The 19147-nt window shown below is 36.9% G+C and overlaps 2 protein-coding genes across 13 annotated transcripts in view; both read right to left on the bottom strand.

Moving 5' to 3' along the window:
• Window positions 1-453: 453 nt before the first annotated feature.
• Window positions 454-3377, bottom strand: LOC147873327 (uncharacterized). 4 transcript variants are annotated; one of them, XM_087352097.1, is made up of 3 exons: window positions 1302-3377; window positions 840-1072; window positions 454-613 (listed from the first exon to the last, which is right to left on the bottom strand). In XM_087352097.1, the coding sequence occupies exon 1, from the start codon at window positions 3191-3193 to the stop codon at window positions 1523-1525; it is 1671 nt and encodes a 556-aa protein (XP_087208223.1). In that variant the 5' UTR covers window positions 3194-3377; the 3' UTR covers window positions 454-613; window positions 840-1072; window positions 1302-1522. The 4 variants fall into 4 exon arrangements, with proteins under 4 accessions (XP_087208223.1, XP_087208224.1, XP_087208222.1 ...); XM_087352098.1 differs by having other exon boundaries at window positions 840-936; XM_087352096.1 differs by having other exon boundaries at window positions 840-3377.
• A 1831-nt stretch (window positions 3378-5208) lies between these two features.
• The window catches only part of LOC110832591 (uncharacterized), a 364557-nt gene continuing 350618 nt past the window's right edge, over window positions 5209-19147 (bottom strand). For all 9 annotated transcript variants that reach the window (XM_087352088.1, XM_087352091.1, XM_087352089.1 and 6 more), the window contains one exon: window positions 5209-19128. In XM_087352088.1, the coding sequence (XP_087208214.1) occupies window positions 18891-19128 (238 nt within the window). In that variant the 3' untranslated portion in view covers window positions 5209-18890. The remainder of the gene's footprint in view (window positions 19129-19147) is intronic.

Here is a 19147-nt window from a genome sequence, read left to right as displayed (position 1 = left end):
TGTTTATTCTTCCTTTCCGTAAGTTCTGATGTTTAAACTGTAACAGTAACTGCTGTACAACTAAAAATGTTTGATTTAATACTTCAGTAGTGTTTCACAGGGTTAAATAGGTAATTACCAGTACAAAAGTAATACTGTTTTCTTTATGATTGTACAGTGTTCCAACATACGAAGGAAAAATACTGGGTGATTTTCTGAGTGTCTGAAATCAGATTTATGGGAGTTTCATTTTCGATTTACAAATTTTCACCTTACGAATAGTATTCATTGAATGAATTACGGTCGTAAATCTAGGAATAGGTGTACAATCAAACATGGTCTTCGATAAGATTTCTTCCCTGGAAGGTAAGTCTACAGCAGAATGTACGGCCGGGGAAAGGGTATTTGGCGCCCTGGACGAACCTCCAGATATACGCCCGTACCAGTTAACTTTGCGCATTATTAATATGAATAAAATATATAATTTCAGATTCAATGTACATGATAAAGGAGAAAAGTATGATACCGGTGTTTCCCTTCAGGAAGTCAAGACACTGAAGAGCAATGACAGCCGACTACTCCTGCAGGCCTTCCTTCTCCGAAGCGACTTGCGTTTGTTTTGTGGCGGCGTAACCTAGAAAGAAAGCGCAGAACTGTGCTACAAGATTACACCACATGATGCACTATTAATCACTTTGTGTGTTATAACCAATTTACTTACGAAATATATTGATTAGGGAGGGCGGTGCAGTTAAAATGGCCGAATTCAACAAAAACCCATATGTAATCACTGGTACATTATTATAATTATAACTGTTAAAATATTTGATTTACAAAATATTCTAAATTAAAATTCATACCTAAATATGAAAAGCCTCGATCATGAAAGCCAAATACACCTTGTCCACCATCAATTGCGACGTCACTCCATACTTCTTCCTGTATCCTACCGCATTTCTAACAACAAATCAAATGATTATTTCTTGATGTCGTTTATACGTAACACCGCAGTTTTGATTTGTCAAGACGTGGAATTACTTAATGGTGTTTATGCTCCGTTCATTTCTCTCTCTCTGCAGTTGGTACTGTGGGTCTTAACAAAAAAAAGACAGCCAGTTGCAGTGTTACAACGTTAATATGGTGAGACAGACAGGCGGTAAGAAGGTGTGGCTGTACAATAATTATCGTTGTTGAACAAGGTGTATCAATGTTTATAACTGTGGCTCTGGATATCCACGCAACAATTTGGTTTTTGAAACTATTTTATTAATCAGAGATTTTAAGAACTGTAAATATAGTATTAACAGATCATGGATACCTACCGAGTAACAGAGAGACCAAGCATTCTAGGCTGTTGTGACAGACCGATCTTATCTGTCCAATACATACGTTGTGCATTGTTCACAAAGGATAATTAAAGTTTGTCGCACAGTACAGGAAGTCACGTGGCACCCTAATCAATTTTGGACCAGGTAACTGATTTTACGTAAATGACATCCCACCCCATTACAGCGTCACACCAGTAACATCTTTCCTTACGAAATCAGTCTATCACTTCATAGACATGGCCTTCATTAAGCACCGTTGTTGAAAAAGTGTCAATGTTTGTTTCTAGAAGTCCAGAATATCTGCACGTAGCGACTTCTCTGTGCTGTTGTGGAGACACCTGGTACCTAACATCTGTAACACTGGTGACATCACGACTTGAATACTGCAGCTCTGTTTTCTGTCGCAAAACTTTATTAAGATTGGCCATGCTATTACACGGAAGGGGAGAGCATTTTTCGTTCACTTCATCGTTTGTCGTCGTACAACGACTGCAAAATGTAAAGGCGAAATAGTGTGTAGTGCACACCGAGCCCCTCAAGTTGGCGCGTCTGAAGAGTCTGATCGTGATAACCACTAACACAACACTGGCCACCAGGCTGCAGATAGCTCCGAATACGTACCAGTTAAAGAATGATCTCGTATGTTCAACCTTTGGTAAGGCCAGGTTTGAGCTCGGAGTGTATTTATATCGTATTTGCATTGTAGAGTGCACTGTCGATTGAGCAAGACTTCCAATATTACTCCCATTCTTTGAAATGGTCTCTTCTTTATCTTCAAAAAACACGGAACTTGCCGCTGTGGAGCCGGAAACTGTAGATGTAAGAATATTACTTTCCGGCGTAGTTGCCGCAACGGACGCTGTCAAATTGTTGCTGTTCGGAGAAGTTGTTGGCTCCCCCACAGAAGGACTTGTAGCGGAAATCGACGAGTTCGTAATCGGCATAAACGTGAACGACAAAGGAACTGTGCCGCAAACAAGCGTCTCCAGTAATTTCCAACTTGCCCGTGGCGTGTCGCATGAAACTTCGTCCAGGCGGACACCGTGGTTCAAGCACCACGCTGAAAATCGTTTCATGTCGCAGTCACACACCAACGGATTGTCTGAGAGGTGTAAGTGTTTGATGCTGTGCGAGTGGCTCAACACTGCATGTGGCAAGACTTTCAGTCCGTTGTTCTTCAGGTTCAGTGTCACCAGTCGTGGGTTGCGCGAGAACGTGTCTGATGAAAGCGACTGTATCCCGTTTCCTTCGAGTACAAGTTTGGTCAAATTGGGTAGTCCACTGAACACTCTATTGTTGAGCACGTTCCAACTGCTGTCTCTCATTCGATTACAGTGACCAGCATCCAGAATGTTTATATATTCGGAATTGAGTAGGTTATCGTTCAAGACCAGCATATTAAAACTTACGTTCAAAAAATAAAAGGACTTCATATGCACAAACGTGTCAGGATGTAGGAACCTAAGTCTGTTGAAGCTGATGTCTAACCTCTTAAGTCTCGGGTTGTGCTGAAAAGTGCTGTGATGTAATTCTCCAATCTCGTTATTGTTTACGCAAGCAACGTCCAACTGTTGCAAGCCGCGAAAGGCATCTGGTTCTATGACACTTACGTTGTTGCGTTCCAAGTAAATGTCATGTAAACAATCCCTGCAAGGAAGAGTCTTGAATGCATCGCTGCAGATAGTAGATGTACCGGAACAGTTCAAACGGAGTCCTGTATGCACTAGTGTGTCGTTTCCGAATAGAATTCCAGATAAATAAAGCTCACAGCGCATTTTAAAAGGCACTTCGTCACACAAACACGAGGGAGTCACTGTACAGGCCGAAGAATCACGAAACAGTGTTGCCAATGCAAATAGCAAGCCTAACGGAGCTGCAGTATGCATAACTATGACGTCAGGGTTTATTCATATATTGACTACTGACACGGAAATGTAGAAATGGTTTCATTAGGGCTCGTTTACCCCCACACGTTCTGGATGATGCGCACGCATTTCCCTTATCTGTGTGCTTAATAATAATAATCCGTGGCTTAACAGCTCCAGAGAGCCTAAGCTGGCTTGATGGCTGCTGGCCTCACGTTCATATGCCTAAGCAGAGGTGCGACTCCGAACATGACTGTCTTCTGGGTTGTAGCTCTGTGTTGTCTCGTGATGATGGAAGCAGCAGGGACCTATGAAACGTTGGTAAACTACACGGCGCTTTTACCCAGAAGACAGCCGCCTTAAATTTAGATGAGCTTCGGCTTCATCCCACGCCTGGTAAAAAGGATGCGCGCCCGATCTGTGAGGAAGACCTGAAGAATGTGATTGGCTCTGACATGAGCGAAGCATTTTAATGGAAGTGTTGTGTGTGAAAGCATCGGAGCTTGTCCTGTACATCTTCACATTTATCCTGTTCTTTGAAGCAAACCCCATGCTTGTATCTCAGAAACTCATTATTGTAGTCTCCAGAAAAACGCTCCGCCCCCTTTGAAATGGACCTATGGCGGAAATATATTGCACAATAAAGCAGGGCGTAAAATTTACGCTGATTCTGTTATTTCGTAAGCCTTTTTTTAAATGCTATCTCATGTGATTTTAAGGCTACTTTTAAATCCAAAGTGTATGCATGTTGGTAAGGTTTCATGTCTCGTGTTGTGCTTTGATGGCACGGGAGAAGTTGGAAAACGCGCAGGAAAGTGCAGTCTTTCCGCGAAGGGGAAAGAAATAAAACAAACAAAAACGCCGAGATATGTGGAACCTTTCATGCCTTATCTGCACGATAAGCACCGCTATTTGACATGTGGCACACGAATGAACAAACTTTCCGATGTGCGTTCAACAGAAAATTGGCTTACATTCCATCACACAGTAAAATTTACACACGTACTCAGTCCGGTCACTGAAACCATTAAAGGAAACCACTGTCTTAATTAGAAAGGCGTGGGAATCTTGATTGTGGTTTGAGAAATTTTGCTTTCCGATCAAGCGCCCCTCCGTGTGGGCATAACGGCTTCTCTGTGTCCTGAACTCCTAAAACCTTTGTCAATTTCGATGTAAATTCGTGAAGCAAATGGTCAGAATCTGATACATTTCTTTGGGATGTTCCCGTTTCCCCTCAGACGCTGATCCGTGGCAAGAAACACGGGATAAATTGGAGTCTGGTCGTTGTGCAACTTATCAGCACACAACTCATTTGCCTCAGCTGAATTTTCATGAGCTTCAGCAAGCATAATATTCAAGTCTGGACATTCCTGGTCTGTGCAGTTCATTTTGTAGGTTATATCACAGGGAACCACAGTCCTTCATTACAACCGAGGTACAAATTGGATCACCTAGACTTTGTTCCTTTGTTATAGTTGAGTTACATCCCAGCAGCTGATTACAATACTACCAACACAGAAGAATTATACTGAGATTTGAAGTTTCCACAGTGCTGACAATGATATGTTCTTTTGGTTTCTGGTGCTATGTCGACTGGTTGGTAAATGCCTACATTTCAGAGAACTCACTTCATCTTCCAGGCTTAAAAGATGGATACAGTGTGCCTCTCCAAAATGTTGGCATCTACTGACCAATCCACACAGTGCCAGAACCCAAAAGAACATCTTCAAATCCAAGACCGAACAAGATATTTCCAACTGGGAGTCTCTCAGCACATGCTACATATAAACTTTTTAAAATAGAAATGTTTTGGTACTAAGATGCATTTGCATCCTCAGAATACGAAAGACAGTACTGAAACATTTCATTTATGTATAGTCAGGATGAAATCAAATCTGAATCTTGTATTCTCTGTACGAGACAAAACCTCACTGCTCCCAGAAGGGAAGGAATAGAGGGCCCTCTTATTATAGAATGGTATATGTTGCAGTGAGCGAAGATGAGTTTTTCAAAACACTAGTCCAACAGTCACTTAATAAAAATAATGTAAGTTATAGTTTTATTGCCTAGTTTCCATTGAAAACTTTTTTCCAAGGTTATTTAATTACACAATGGCAGCCGAACAACAAACGAGGGTACTGGGCCCCCAGGACCTCACGTGATATAGACTTATAATTTTACTCTCTTTGTACAACAATAGTGGGTCCAGGGGATTCTGTTCCCTCAAACACACACACACGCATGCGCACACACCAAAACCTTGTGAGCATCACACTCATTAATTTAACATGTGATCATGAAATCAACAGGCGTACACATAATCTTCTCCCTTGACCACATATGTACAAAACGAACTCGTTATCTATGCAGCCTGTACTGGAACCTACCACTCTGCAAAATCTTGAAAAATACATTAACCTCAGAGAAATAAATGGATTTTAGCTTCTGTTAGCACTCAGCAATAGTTTTTTTCATTCTTACCTTTCGTTACAAGTTATAGATTGTATATGATATGGATGTATAAATGTTCACAAAACACTCTTCTCTGAATAAAGTATGGCAGTAAACAAAATGCCGTAATGTTATAATGCCGTGGAAACAGTCGGCTGAACAAAATGTGACGCTACCTTCAATAGTATACACAATAATGAAACATTTATATTACACTTTAAGAAATATTACTTGTCCACTCATCAAATTCTTTCTTCAGCAAAATGTACTAGCTTAAATGAAACCCACAATTTTACACAACAATGGAAAGTACACTAAATCAACAATACAGAAATTAATGTCATATTAACAAAAAGCTCACACAATCTGTAGAAGTATCACATCAGAACATGGACATTAATTTAACACCGGAGAAACGAGCCTCTCAAACACCTTTGTGCTTCCGAAAGTACGCGTGCTACATACGTGTGACCGACGAGAGATACGCATTTTGGATCCGCACTTCATAGAAAAGTACGACAACATAAGCCTCATTTCTACCCTAATCAATGCAGGAAAGTATCAGACAGGATATGCAGCTGTATGTAGTTTGTGTTTGTGCAGGTTGATGGAGCTACACTTGTAGACTAGACAATGAGGTAATAATACTTGTTTGGTCTTTCTCAGAAGTTAGCATCCTTCTATGTAAATGCGATCATCAAAATTATAAATTAACACACACACACTCATACAAACCTTAAATAATGATGTACAAGAAGGACTTAACCTTTGTGTCAAATGGAACTGGTGTTTAGTTCCTTGGCTGTCACACAACGACCTTGAAAAAGACTAGATATGTAATACACACACAACGCTACCATTGACAACAGCAAAATATCAGACAACTTTCTACAGAATTTAATATTTGCTGATGACAAATTCTGATACATTCCTGCCATTATGATGCAGATTACCAGTGAAAGAAAATTACTATTTTAAACGGGCGATGAAAGAAAGGAACAGAGTAAAATAATACAAGTGAATGCAGTAATGTAACCTTCTGGCTGTGTTTGTTCCACTACGCTGTGTAATAGTAATGTGAAATATGTGGTAGAGACACAATTTCCATACACCGTGATTTCTTAGGACCTATCAAATCTGCAAAAAATGAATCTTGCATTATTATTCTATTTCCCATTGCGATTGTGTCAAAACTGTTCGCTAATAATGGTGAGCAGTTTTAGCGATACATATCTAAATTTAATGTCAGACTGTGTTCCAATGTTCTAATGAAGTTATAATTATGCAATTTAATTGCACAATTAAAACAACAACAAAAAAACCCGGAAACTTAGGAACCGCATTTTTGAAAATAAATCCTCTCACTAGATACAATATAAAAATGTATTATGTAAACACCCTGTGCTATTCGGTTACTGAAAACCAATAGGCATTTGCAAAATAATTTTATTTCAAATTATTGCTCCATTTGTCATTAAATTTGGGTAATGCTAGAATTGCCTGAACTTGATAAATTCCTATAATGGGGTTGTTCATTTCTGTAATTGGTGAAAAGGGAACCTAGATAAGTTTGAGGACAATATTAAAATGGATCTTAAAAGAAATAGTATATGAGCGTAGGGTCACATGAGGGGCTACTTAGAGCACAGTAGCTGAGCAACTGTTGGCTTCTCAAGGTAGCAACTGACGATGCCAAGAAAGAAATTTCCCGATATGCAAGAACTCATGATCCTCTAAAGTTTGAGACAATTGTTTATTCATCCTAGGAAAACTATGACAGGCATCACCCATTGTCTGAGGCTAGTATGGCTGATATGCTAACTGCTACAGCACCCGGGTGGCCCAAAAATATTTGCACTTATGTTTCACATCCATTCCTCCTGTTCCATAGTACAGGAAGCCACATGGAACATGCATCTATGTTTGGTTGACTGATGTGTGCTCTGTTGTTCTGCTAAATGCTAACTCTTTCAATTCTGTTTTCTTCTTCGTGTATATCTGCGTTATTCAATTGTATCCAGTGGCCCTCATCCCATGCATTCTGCAATTTTGGAAATTGGTATTTCTCCCATTTTTGTGTTGCATTTGTGTTTAGTGATATTTGTCTCTCCCACATTCATTAAGGGGACGAAATGTTGGACATTGTCTGAGGTATACTTGATACGCAAAACATTTTGGGAGTTGTCCGTACTCCCATTTTCAGGTGACTGGCTGACATTACACTCACACTGCCTATTCAGCATCCCATGTAAATGTGGGAAGAAAAATACAGGAGAGACAGGAAACACCATACACAAATGCAACACAAAAAAGGAAGAAGAACACAAGTCCAGCAAAACTCTCGTGAGATGAGGACCACAGAATACAAAGGAATACAGAAGAAATCATACAAAAAATAAAACAGAATCATTAGGAAAATGATAAAGTTGGTACTTAACAACAGAACAGGCCACCAGTCGACCAGGCCTAGATGAATGTCACATATGGCGTCCTATACTAAGAAACAGGAAGAATCAATGTGTAACATGAGCACAGTTATAACAACAGCCATTTCTGGGCCACCCTCGTGCTGTAGCAGTTAGCATTCGAAAGGTCTCAGGCTCAATCCTGACTGCCGTAACTAATAACACAAAGAATGAGTATCAGCATCGTGACAGCTGATCGCCAAAAGACGGAACAGAGTCAACTCCTGTAATGTCGCATATATTAAATATGCCTCAAATGACAGACATTATTCAACATAGTGTTCCCATAATGCAAGATCTCAATTTGTATTTGCATGCTAGATACTCGCACGTATGTTTTTTATAACACTATACAACTTTCTCCACTAAGTTCTACAGTCAATGGCAATACTAACCATCACATCAAACCACAGCACAGGAATTACCATAATGCCAACATTTAATTCATTAAGTAAATAGTATATTCACTTATTTTGATTTATATTTATGCCATGAACATGTGTGTCGAAACACTACAACCTAGATTAATGGGTGTTGCGCAAATCACTTCATACAAAAGGTATAAATTTAACATTTTCACTGAAATACGAGGGACATTCCTTCCCATTTATGAAGCATGGAGACAACAGTTCTCTGCCTTAATTTATGAAGTTAAAAAAACAGGTGGAAAATGACTGCCTTCTGGGTTGTTGCGCCGCCGTTTAGTCCAGTAGAAGTTTACCGACATTTCAGAGGTCCTTGCTGCCCTGAAGATGAAGGCTGCAAGGACCTCTGAAACGTCAGTAACCTTCTACCAGACTACATGGCGCAACAACCCAGAAGACAGCCATCTTCAGATTCACTGTAGTGAAAACCTCAACAAAATAAATTTACAGTATTAGGACGAGTTGTTCAAGGTGGATGAGATTAGCAGGGCATGTAGCACACAGAAGAATTTCAATTTGAAAATATGAAGGGAAGAAGTGACTAGGGAAACCTAGGTATAAATGGGGGGGATAATATTAAAATGAAAGTTCAGAAAACAGGGTCTGGGGATGTGGCCTAGATTAATTTGGCTAAGAACACGTTTCAGTGGCAGGTTCATATAAACACTGTAATGGACCTTCAGGTCCCATAAATGTCAGTGAATTTCTTTGCAACCTGGGTGACTCTAAGCTTCTCCAGTGGAACGTAGTCCATGGTGTTACAGAAGCAGCTGTTCACAGTAATGAATGAAGTAATCTATCTTGAATATACATCTCTGCATTCATGATGTGAATAAAGCTTCTTCTTTTCATGGCTAACGATGCTGACAATTTTGTGGCATTACATTCATATTGATAAATTCATCTGTGGTGAGTCTGAAATACAAAATATATTCTGCATTCCATATATGCAGGATTAATTTGAAACATGCTACAATTCTTTTGCTGTATAAGGTATTTTACAGTAATGCATGGAAACTGTCTGCATTCTCTTACCACAAGGCAGTGAAGCGGAAGCAATGAAATGTTCTTTCCTTCCACACACAGCCAGATGCTACAAGTAACTACCCCACTCTATTCCTTCTTCCTTATTTATAAACCTTAAATATACAAAAACTATAGTAAAAATGTTTTAATTTTTCAGAAGAGTCATCCATCATCAAATATCTGACAATCAAAATAAATGTGAAAAATGCCATTGTTGTTGAATCCACCAACCAAATCAGTAGATTTAAATAATAACATTATGCTCCTGAGTTACAAACATTTGATTGGTTGATTCTACTGTCTTTCTGTTTTGTTTCTTTTCACTAGAGCATAAGCATTTCTCTGACACAATATGATACTTTCAGTAAATTGATACAAGATGACAAAAACACATGCTGACAACAACTGGAACTATGCTATGTTCTACACCACAGCAAGCTTGCTTTAAATCCACATTCTATTGTTAAGAATGTGGAATTAAGAAACAATCATGGACAACATACAAGACACCGAATAAAAAAGGATGTACTATTGAAGTCTTCTTCTGTGACTTTTCTCCCCTCTTTATTTTTATTACTGATAATTACAGGAAGAAATCGTGACTGATTTCTCCTTTAAAACGTCTAGGTTACAAAGAGGAACATATGACGGGTTTGTCTGTACATGAATATTGTTTTCAAATGCCATGACAATGCACACTGCGAGTAGAAACATTGGATTATTATAATTTTACACTTTGATACACTAAACCATCTGCTGCACATTATAAATAATCTTATTCCCTCATAAAGGTAGTATGGACATGAGATCAAAACACAGAAATTGATATCCATGTATCCTTGTAGATCTACATAAAATTCAGTACTCTACATTCTGAATGTTGTCTTTCTTTGCTAAATCTCAGATTGGCTATGCTGACAATTGCAGAGGATGAGATATAAAATTCCATCACTAGAACCAAATACCGCAGTCACGTATCAAAGAAAATAAAATGTCTCGAGAGAATAGTTTCTACTGAAATGAAAGATGATGGATAAAATACTTTTGGTAGAATTAAACACAAACTGTTGCATGAATTGATTTACATTGTGCATTCTGTATGATTATCTTACTACAAAAAGAAATAAGAGAGACACATTTTCTTAATAGACAAAAAGCTTAAAGCTGAATACAATATAACACGTTGGATTCTAGGCTAGAATTAGAAGAACCAAACAAAGCTGTCAACATGTAATTTATTTAGTTTTGCCAGAGGCAATAGGAACTTTTCACTCTTGGTCCATATCATGTTTTAACCTTCATGACATTAAATCACTTTTCCCCCATCAATAGAAAAATCTAACATAAAAAACTTGAGACTTCCTTATCCAGGATCTGTACACATTAATTAATATATCTCTGTTCAACAAGTGCTACATGATGGTGCAGTGGTCAGCTGAGTGACACCCACCTCAATTGTTGTGTATAAGGAACCCTGCTTTAAACAAGTGGATGTCACAAAAGCCAAGAGCCTGCTTTTAAGAAAACTTTCTGCATGTGCATGCGAAAAAAACAATCATATTCGCAATATTGTTTTTAAATTTACATTAATATATGCAACAATCCATATGCTACATTTATATATCATGATAAATCTAGTACAAAATCCTATGCTAGGGAATAAGGATGTATCTTGTGGATCTTGTTTTTAATTGTGGTGAAGACATTCAAAACTTTCAAAGAGAAAGAATTATCCAAAATTTACACTGATCCCAACTGGTCAAAATTACCAAAATTATCTTGTTTTGGCATTGATGTAACAAATAATTTTATTCTAGTCCAGTTTCTCTCGCAATTCTGTGTGTGGATTCAAAGAACAGTAAATTAAATTATAACTGAAACTGTCATGTAGTCATTATTAGGACAGACATGTAATACAGAGGGCTGTGTTCCGAGTAATTTTTATTTGAGTTGTTCGCTTTAATTAATAACTAAATGTATAGGAACTTCTTATTCTGGAAGACAGACACTGGTTATGAAACAAATGTTAAAAATGCCCAAAGTAATGATAAACAATATTATTAAAATCATGATTTAAAATAATTGACCAGTAAGCCATGTTTGAGATCTGAAATTGTTAATTTGTATATTTTGGTTTCATTTATTAAATTTAATTATAGTCATATAAAGATGTGTACTATTAGAAAAAATATCAATCTACAAGGAGAATGAAAATAATTTTAGCTGTTATTAAAAGTATAAACTATGACTCAGAAAGCTTTACTTGTACATAAGTAAAAGAAAGAAAAGATTTTAAATATGGGAGATCATTCACCTTTGATGGTTTCAGAAGTAATTATCACGTACACATTTATATACACATATTTTAAAACTACATATTCTATAAGAGTAAAACATGAAACTGAAATGAAAACAGTCTTTGCATAAAGTACAATACACAAATAAAATATGGTAATATAAAATGGCTTCATAATGTACAATAATAATTAATTTAAAGTCTTCTATCAATTCCACAAAAGTGAAAAATGGGCATATTCATCTTCATGATATCACTTAAAATGGATCAACAAACATTTCAATAAAAATATATTACAGATTATCAATTCCACCATCAATATTTCAAGTAACATCACTCAGTTCACTATCAACAAAACGTAATTAGGGTCCCAATGTTCAGTATTTACAAAAGTACGATACTACCGTATGTTTTCTGTCCAGAATGGATGGAACATATTTCTCTTTGGCCTCTTAATCTCCTAGGATACTGATACTCAAATAATGACCTGTCAGCTGCGTGTGCTTCTCATGATTCCAAAAATGACTTACTTGTTTCACATTTTTCTCACTTCAGGAAATTTTATTCATATTATAAAAGTTCAACTTAATGATAATTTCCTCTGCCAAAGGAATGCATTCTGTTCTCCTGTAGACGTAATTTCATGCTGAAATAAGATTTAGCGTCTTCTCTGTTCTGTATTTCCATCTTCTGTTTTTCATTTGTGACACAAATGTCATTGGATCTGTTTGCTCACCCTAATTCCCTGTAATGCTCAGAAATTTAAATCTCTGTGCTGGCCCAACTCTCGATAAGATCCTCTATGTGCATCTACACACTGTTTTCTGACAAAGGACTTTTGTTGAAATAAAATTACATACCTCCTAGAACCCTCTCATGTATTCCATTAACCTAATAACTTATTGTAAACGATAACACTGATATAACACTAAACAGAACTCATTTTGTTCTGAACTGTGGCTTAATACTGACCATAGCTTGCTCTACATCCAAATCATGGCCGTCAATAAAAGTGTGTTAGTAACCCAGCAACATCTAGGAGTTTCAAATTTTGTAATTCTGTGACAAAGAAGATGAAAGAGAAGCTTAAGCTATTAATTTTATTTTGGAACTGGCAAGTGTTAATACACTTTTTTGATAACAATGCATTAGAGAAGAAACGGGGAAACCATTAACCCTCGTCAACCTTATGTCATGTTTCATGTGCAGTTCAGCAGGCAATATGTTACAGTAGCATACCACTAAACTGTTAACCTTGGAGCTAAAGTCCAGCTGCCAGCTCTTATTTCTGCAAGATAAAAATTAACAGAGATTGTGATACGGAAGACAACTAATCTGAAATGGAGTAAAATCTAAAATTTCAAAGTTATAGAATCATTTTTAAATTTTCAAGGACCATCCCACACAAATTCAATCAGACATCTTGAAGAAGACTGCCTGAAGAGAACATTCAGACAAAACAGATATAACATCCTTCACATCAAGTATGCCGTTTCTGTGAAACAAGGCTACAGATAGCGCAGTTTTCAACAAAATCAGTAGGCTCGTCACCAAATGTAACATCAAGACCATTCCCATCATGGTGAAGAAAAATATTCACCTCCTTAGACCTATAAATACAAACTCAGCCTAAAAAGTCATGAGGATATACTATTTTCCCTGCGAGTGCAGCAAAAGTCTATGTTGGACAGCCTGGCAGATCCACTGAAATCAGATGTTAAGAACACATGAGATATATAAATGTGGGTCAGTCAGAGAACTCTGCCATGGTGGAGCACAGATTTAAGAGGGCGCATCATCGATTTCAGGAGCAGCTCCATGCTGGATAAGGCCACAGGATATACTGATCTCATGATAAAGGAGGCAACTGAGGTCAGACCTCACACCAAAAATTGCAAAAGAGATGGTTTTTCTCTCAATCAATCCTGGCATTAAGATTCATCTCAGGAAAGAAAAAAGGATGTGAGGATCAGAGGGCTTCAGTATTATTAGTGCTGAACCCTTAGGTTCTCCTACTGTAATGTAATTTTGTGTATGATGTTCTGTCATTTGGAGATCTGTAAGCATCGCGTAAATAATATAAAGTTAAACCAGAAGATTATCGGACAAATCAAAAAGATGAGAAGATCAGTACTTAATTTAGAAAGTCTGTAGTTTACGTCTTTGTTTCCGACTGGCCTGACAAAACGCCACAGTGCCCTTTGTAACTTCTGAGCAGCAAGAGTGGAGATACAATACGACATAGACACATCATTATATGACCCAGAAACAGTAACTGTAAAGCCATTAAGAAAGTATTAATTTCATACCCTACAAATCAGTCACCCATTTTTGTGCATTCTTAGTTTGTATCTTTGGTTCAACTCTTTAGGAAGGCCTATTATTCTTAATACTTTCAACGTATATGTCATGTGTGGTACTTTGAACTGAAATTTGTAGAGCAACATTTAAAGGGTTAAAGTTCCATTAAGCTATGTAAGCTCTGGTGACACCTCAATGCAATGAAGACTTCTTGGGCGATCACAGTCAACATTTAGCCTTTACAGACTGTGCCTCCATCATCAGAGGTTAATGTGATGAGTGATGCAATTGATCTTTGTACAAACGCTGCTCTCAGAGTCATATGTCCTTGTCTGAGAGTGCACTAATAGGGAACAGACGATGGAGTGAGGCAGGCAATCATCAAACGGTCCATGTCGCTTAACCTGGACAGTCTGGGATGACAGCTGTCATTGATTTTTCCTTCCATTCTTTGTCTGACTTACTTTGCCAAGTGTGGCAATTAATAGTATAAAATCATGTCACTCATCACATGAACTTCTGATGCTGATGGCACAGACGGTCCCTGGAATATTAATATGTAAATCCATCAATACACAACAAATGTTGCATGTAACAACGCATTCTCTAAAGAGCTGTTTCTATTGTGGCTAGGTATCTGATTTTCTTATTCTGTTGTGTAGTGGCCTAATGTGTTGCTTATATATTCTTGACTTTTATCATAAATGTCACTTTTTACACAACATTTCTTACTATTTGACTATGTTTTGAAGAAAACCAATCATCAGGTTCTCTCTAGTTATACCCACACTATTACACATCACATAATAGCTGCTATAGGTTTGTATTTAGTTGATGAAAACATTGTAGATAAAATACAATAAAATAATCTACTAGTGGTATGTTAAAATCTCTAAAATAATGAATTATAGCACAGTGAAATTCTGTTGTTATGTTGCTGCTGTTTCCTTGTAAATAAGATATGTTTATTATGTTATATCATATAATATTGTGTAATATGAGGTTACATATATGTAACAAACAACACACCAATCCATAGATAAGAAATGCATATCACAATATTATAACAGAACATTGCACTTCTATAACCCATTATTATTCAGATTTTAACACACCGCTAGTGAATTATTTTATTATGTTTTATCCACAACATTATCATCAATAAAATAAGAATGTAATGCACACACCTGTTATTTGCACTGAAGATGTGCAATAGCTTGGGTAAAATCTGAATGACGCTGACTATGACCGTTTTAATTCAAAACACGCTCTTCAGCATTAATGATCATTTGTAAACTTGTGAGAAATTTATGGAAAATTTGACAGTGATAATAATATAAAGATCTTCTTTTACAACATGTTTTGGCTTAACTAACCATCCTCAGGTAGTGACATGAAATACTGTAATATCATTCAGTGAACTGTGATATATTATATATTGAGCATAACAATATAAAAGTATAAGATATAAACCATGCTGAACTATGGTAATATATTTGTTAAAATGTTAAAAATTATAAAATGATATATTCATGTAGTATATAGCCTAGCAGTTCAGCAGTGGGTGCTCCTGCATCATCAATGATTACCACAATATTTATAAAATACCAAGAGCATAATCAGATATTGAAGTTACTAAGTGAACACAGAATCATAGCATATTACAGCTCAAAAGACAGCATTTCATGTCACACAGATTATATACAATAGGTTGTACTGAATTTCAAATACCTCCTGATTGTGAATAATTAAGCTAAAACAAATTGTAAAAAGCAAATATCTGGTATCATTAACAATAATTATTCAAAGTATATACTGTTAATAAATGCATGTGGCATGCAATAAATGTTTGTGTTGGTGGATTTATACATTATCATTCCTTAACATTACCACAAAATTATGCTAAGTACAAATTAGTCCCTGAAATGTTTTGTATTAACCTTCAGAAGCCTATACAATCATAAACTGGTCTTTGAATTGCAGGTATACAAATATAACTGAATATTAAATAGAATGATAAACAGGAAAACTCCAATCTCACCTAGCTCAAGAAGACCTCGTTGCATTGTCCTTAGTTTCTCTGCCCTAACCCATCATGATAGACACCTTCGACTTTTGCCTTCATTCACAATCAGCGGCAACAGAAGATAACTTAAAACACTCTACCTTCCCATCATGTGTTTCGGCATTTTATGCATATCCAATCTGTAATTATATGAATATATCAGAATGCACTGTCTGATCCTTTCATAACCAGATATGACATTACACAAACCATCTACAATTATGTATCATTGTTAAAATGAAGAAAGGCAATTTACATGTTACTCAGCGTTATTACTATCATAGAATCATTCAATCCACAAGACGCAGTTTCATGTACTCAAATGGCAGAGTTTAGCTGTCAGTTATCTTATGTATCAGAGTATGTGCTTACATATCTTACTGAAATAAAGTCTGGTGCTGTATGTTCCATACTGAAGTGCCCAGCAATTTAAATGTGAGTTTATAATCAATTAACTAATGGGGTTAGACGCATTGAACCTCGAAGGTCAAGACTCCTTTAAAATAAATGTCACAACATAACCTAGCCTTGAGGAAGAATTTATCACACTAATTGTTACTGCTTGCAACTAAACTACAGTTCTCTAAAGATATGCATTCTAAAATCTACCAGTAGAAACCATTCAAGAACACAATGAAGAGTCTTCTTACTCAATCAGATGTGACTAGGATTTCATTGGACTTAATCCACTGCAAAAGCCATAGATCTTACAGTCAAGAATACTCTTCATTTGATTTGAATTTTGATCAGTACACATTGTACACAACAAGGTTGTAAATCAGGTGTGGATGAAATAGAGCCCACAAAAGAAATCAGTGAGGCCCTTGACTTTGTTCAAATATTAACAATAATTTTAGTGCAATGCCTGCTGAAGTTCCAATATGTAATCTGAAATGATAAGAAGTCCAATAAGAGGGGTTATAAATAAATAACATCTGAGACCACACTAATCTTTGTTACTCAGACATAGGAGTCAAAACAAAGAAGGTGTATTGGACCAACTCCCTATTCCCGATGTTATCGTAAGAGGGAAACATCTGCATCAGCTGAATCTTGCGGGGAAGAAATCAAGGATGCATTTGACCCATAAGTGTGCACCTTGGTTTTAATCTCATCATGATGCTGAAAATATTTGCCTTCAAAATGCTTCATCGGTGGTCCAAAGATGTCAAAGTCATTGGGGACAAGTTCCGTGTTGTACGGCGGATAAATAAAACATTCTGAGAAGTAGCGTTGTGGCAGGCCTGTAAATGGACTGTCACATTCTCTCTGAGCAAGTCCAGACATTTCCTTCACAAAGCTTTCTTCAGGTGGTGCAGCAGTGGTCTGCTTTCACTGTTGTCTCATGGTCCAGCAACTGGAGGAGGAGAAAACCTTGTGCATCCCCAAAATCCTATCATCATCATCCCCACAGACTGTATGGTCTTGAATTTCTTTATCACAGGAAGTGTGATATGTTTACACTCCACTGATGCTCCCTCTGCTGTAAAGATGAAGCGAAAAACCCACATTTCATCCCCAGTGATGATGTGGCTGAGCAACTCAAAATTTCCCCTTTTGCAGACTTAAGAGCACTATGAAATTAAAATTCCTGGCAGATTAAAAAGGCATTTTAGCAGGTGGAAGTGTAATAAAGCTTCATCTACAAGGTATAAACTTTTCTGAAAGAAATACTAGTAAATATTTCACAATTCCATTACCTCTAGATTCCATTCATTATTATATGACAACCTTCATCTTATAAATTAAAATATCGTAACTGCCTAAAACTCACTAAAGGAAACCAACTGTGCAAGAAAGTGCAGCAATTATGCGAATAAATACGTACGTAGTTCAATTTTTTTTTGGTAGATTCTAGAATCTCATATAGTTCTTTAAAACTTTGGCCATTTTGTCATATTTGCCGGCTTAGATGTTGTAAATTTCAAATGCATTATGACATTTAAAGAATGAGCTTAGAGCCAAACAGAGCCTACTATTTAACATGTGATACACTCGCCATTATGCCCTGCCCTGGGCTCCAACTCCTCTTTGGTAGGATTTTGTAGATTACCATTAACATAAATGTTATTTTTCCCTTATTAACAATCTCAGTTCTGGATATATTACACTGTTTTCATTGCTTGTCTTAATTTCTGCTTCTTCTGTCATGTTATCATTTGCAAAATACTTATTTTTCTTGTCATGATTTAATTTATTTCTTTAGCAATTTATCAATGCAAATTATCTTAACAGTTTTATACTTCCTACATAACTAATATGAAGAATATTATTAAATTATTAATAACAGTGAACATTGCACAAATACTGGTGGCATTTCTGGGAGGGATTCGGCTTCATTTTAAAAATGAGGAGATGAAAGTATGTTACCAGATTTCTAAACATTCCATTAATATTTAAAAATGAACTTCTATAACCACAAAAGTATATGCTGTATATAAACACCACAAGTAAAGAATTAGTATCTCAATATTTACTATATTCTCACCATCAATACAACTATTTATCATGTAATATAATCTCATCCTCAACTCGAGAAATGTTCTAACGTCTGTTAAGAATAGATATGGATGCGAGGCATGCGAGTTTGATATAATTCTACACTCCAACATACGTCAGTAGAGTGTTTGTCTCTGGCCAGTCCTTGCAGTACCTCTGATGGTCTTCATCATGGACCATAAGAGAACAGTCATTCAGTCTTCACCGCAGGTGCTTGTGGTCCACCAGCAGCTCCCCCAGCTCCAACAAAGCTATGAGGTGATGATGTTACTAATGAGATAGGATTCCCTATTGCTGACAAAGGTCCCCCAGCTAAAGAGTTGGCAATAGAAGCAAACATGCTAGAAGAATTAGGACCAGCCACAGAACAGATTGTTGGACTTCCCATTGCAGCACTTGGAGGGTTGATTCTCTTTTCCTTTTGGCGTCTGGAAATGAGTCAGAGAA

Source organism: Zootermopsis nevadensis, unplaced genomic scaffold (assembly GCF_977971745.1).
Source record: "Zootermopsis nevadensis isolate Lab colony 2312 unplaced genomic scaffold, Znev_1.0 Znev_ptg000020l, whole genome shotgun sequence".
Classification (NCBI taxonomy): Eukaryota; Metazoa; Arthropoda; class Insecta; order Blattodea; family Termopsidae; genus Zootermopsis; species Zootermopsis nevadensis.
The sequence above is the reverse complement of the archived record's forward strand: the minus strand, read 5'-3'. Positions and strand labels throughout refer to the sequence as shown.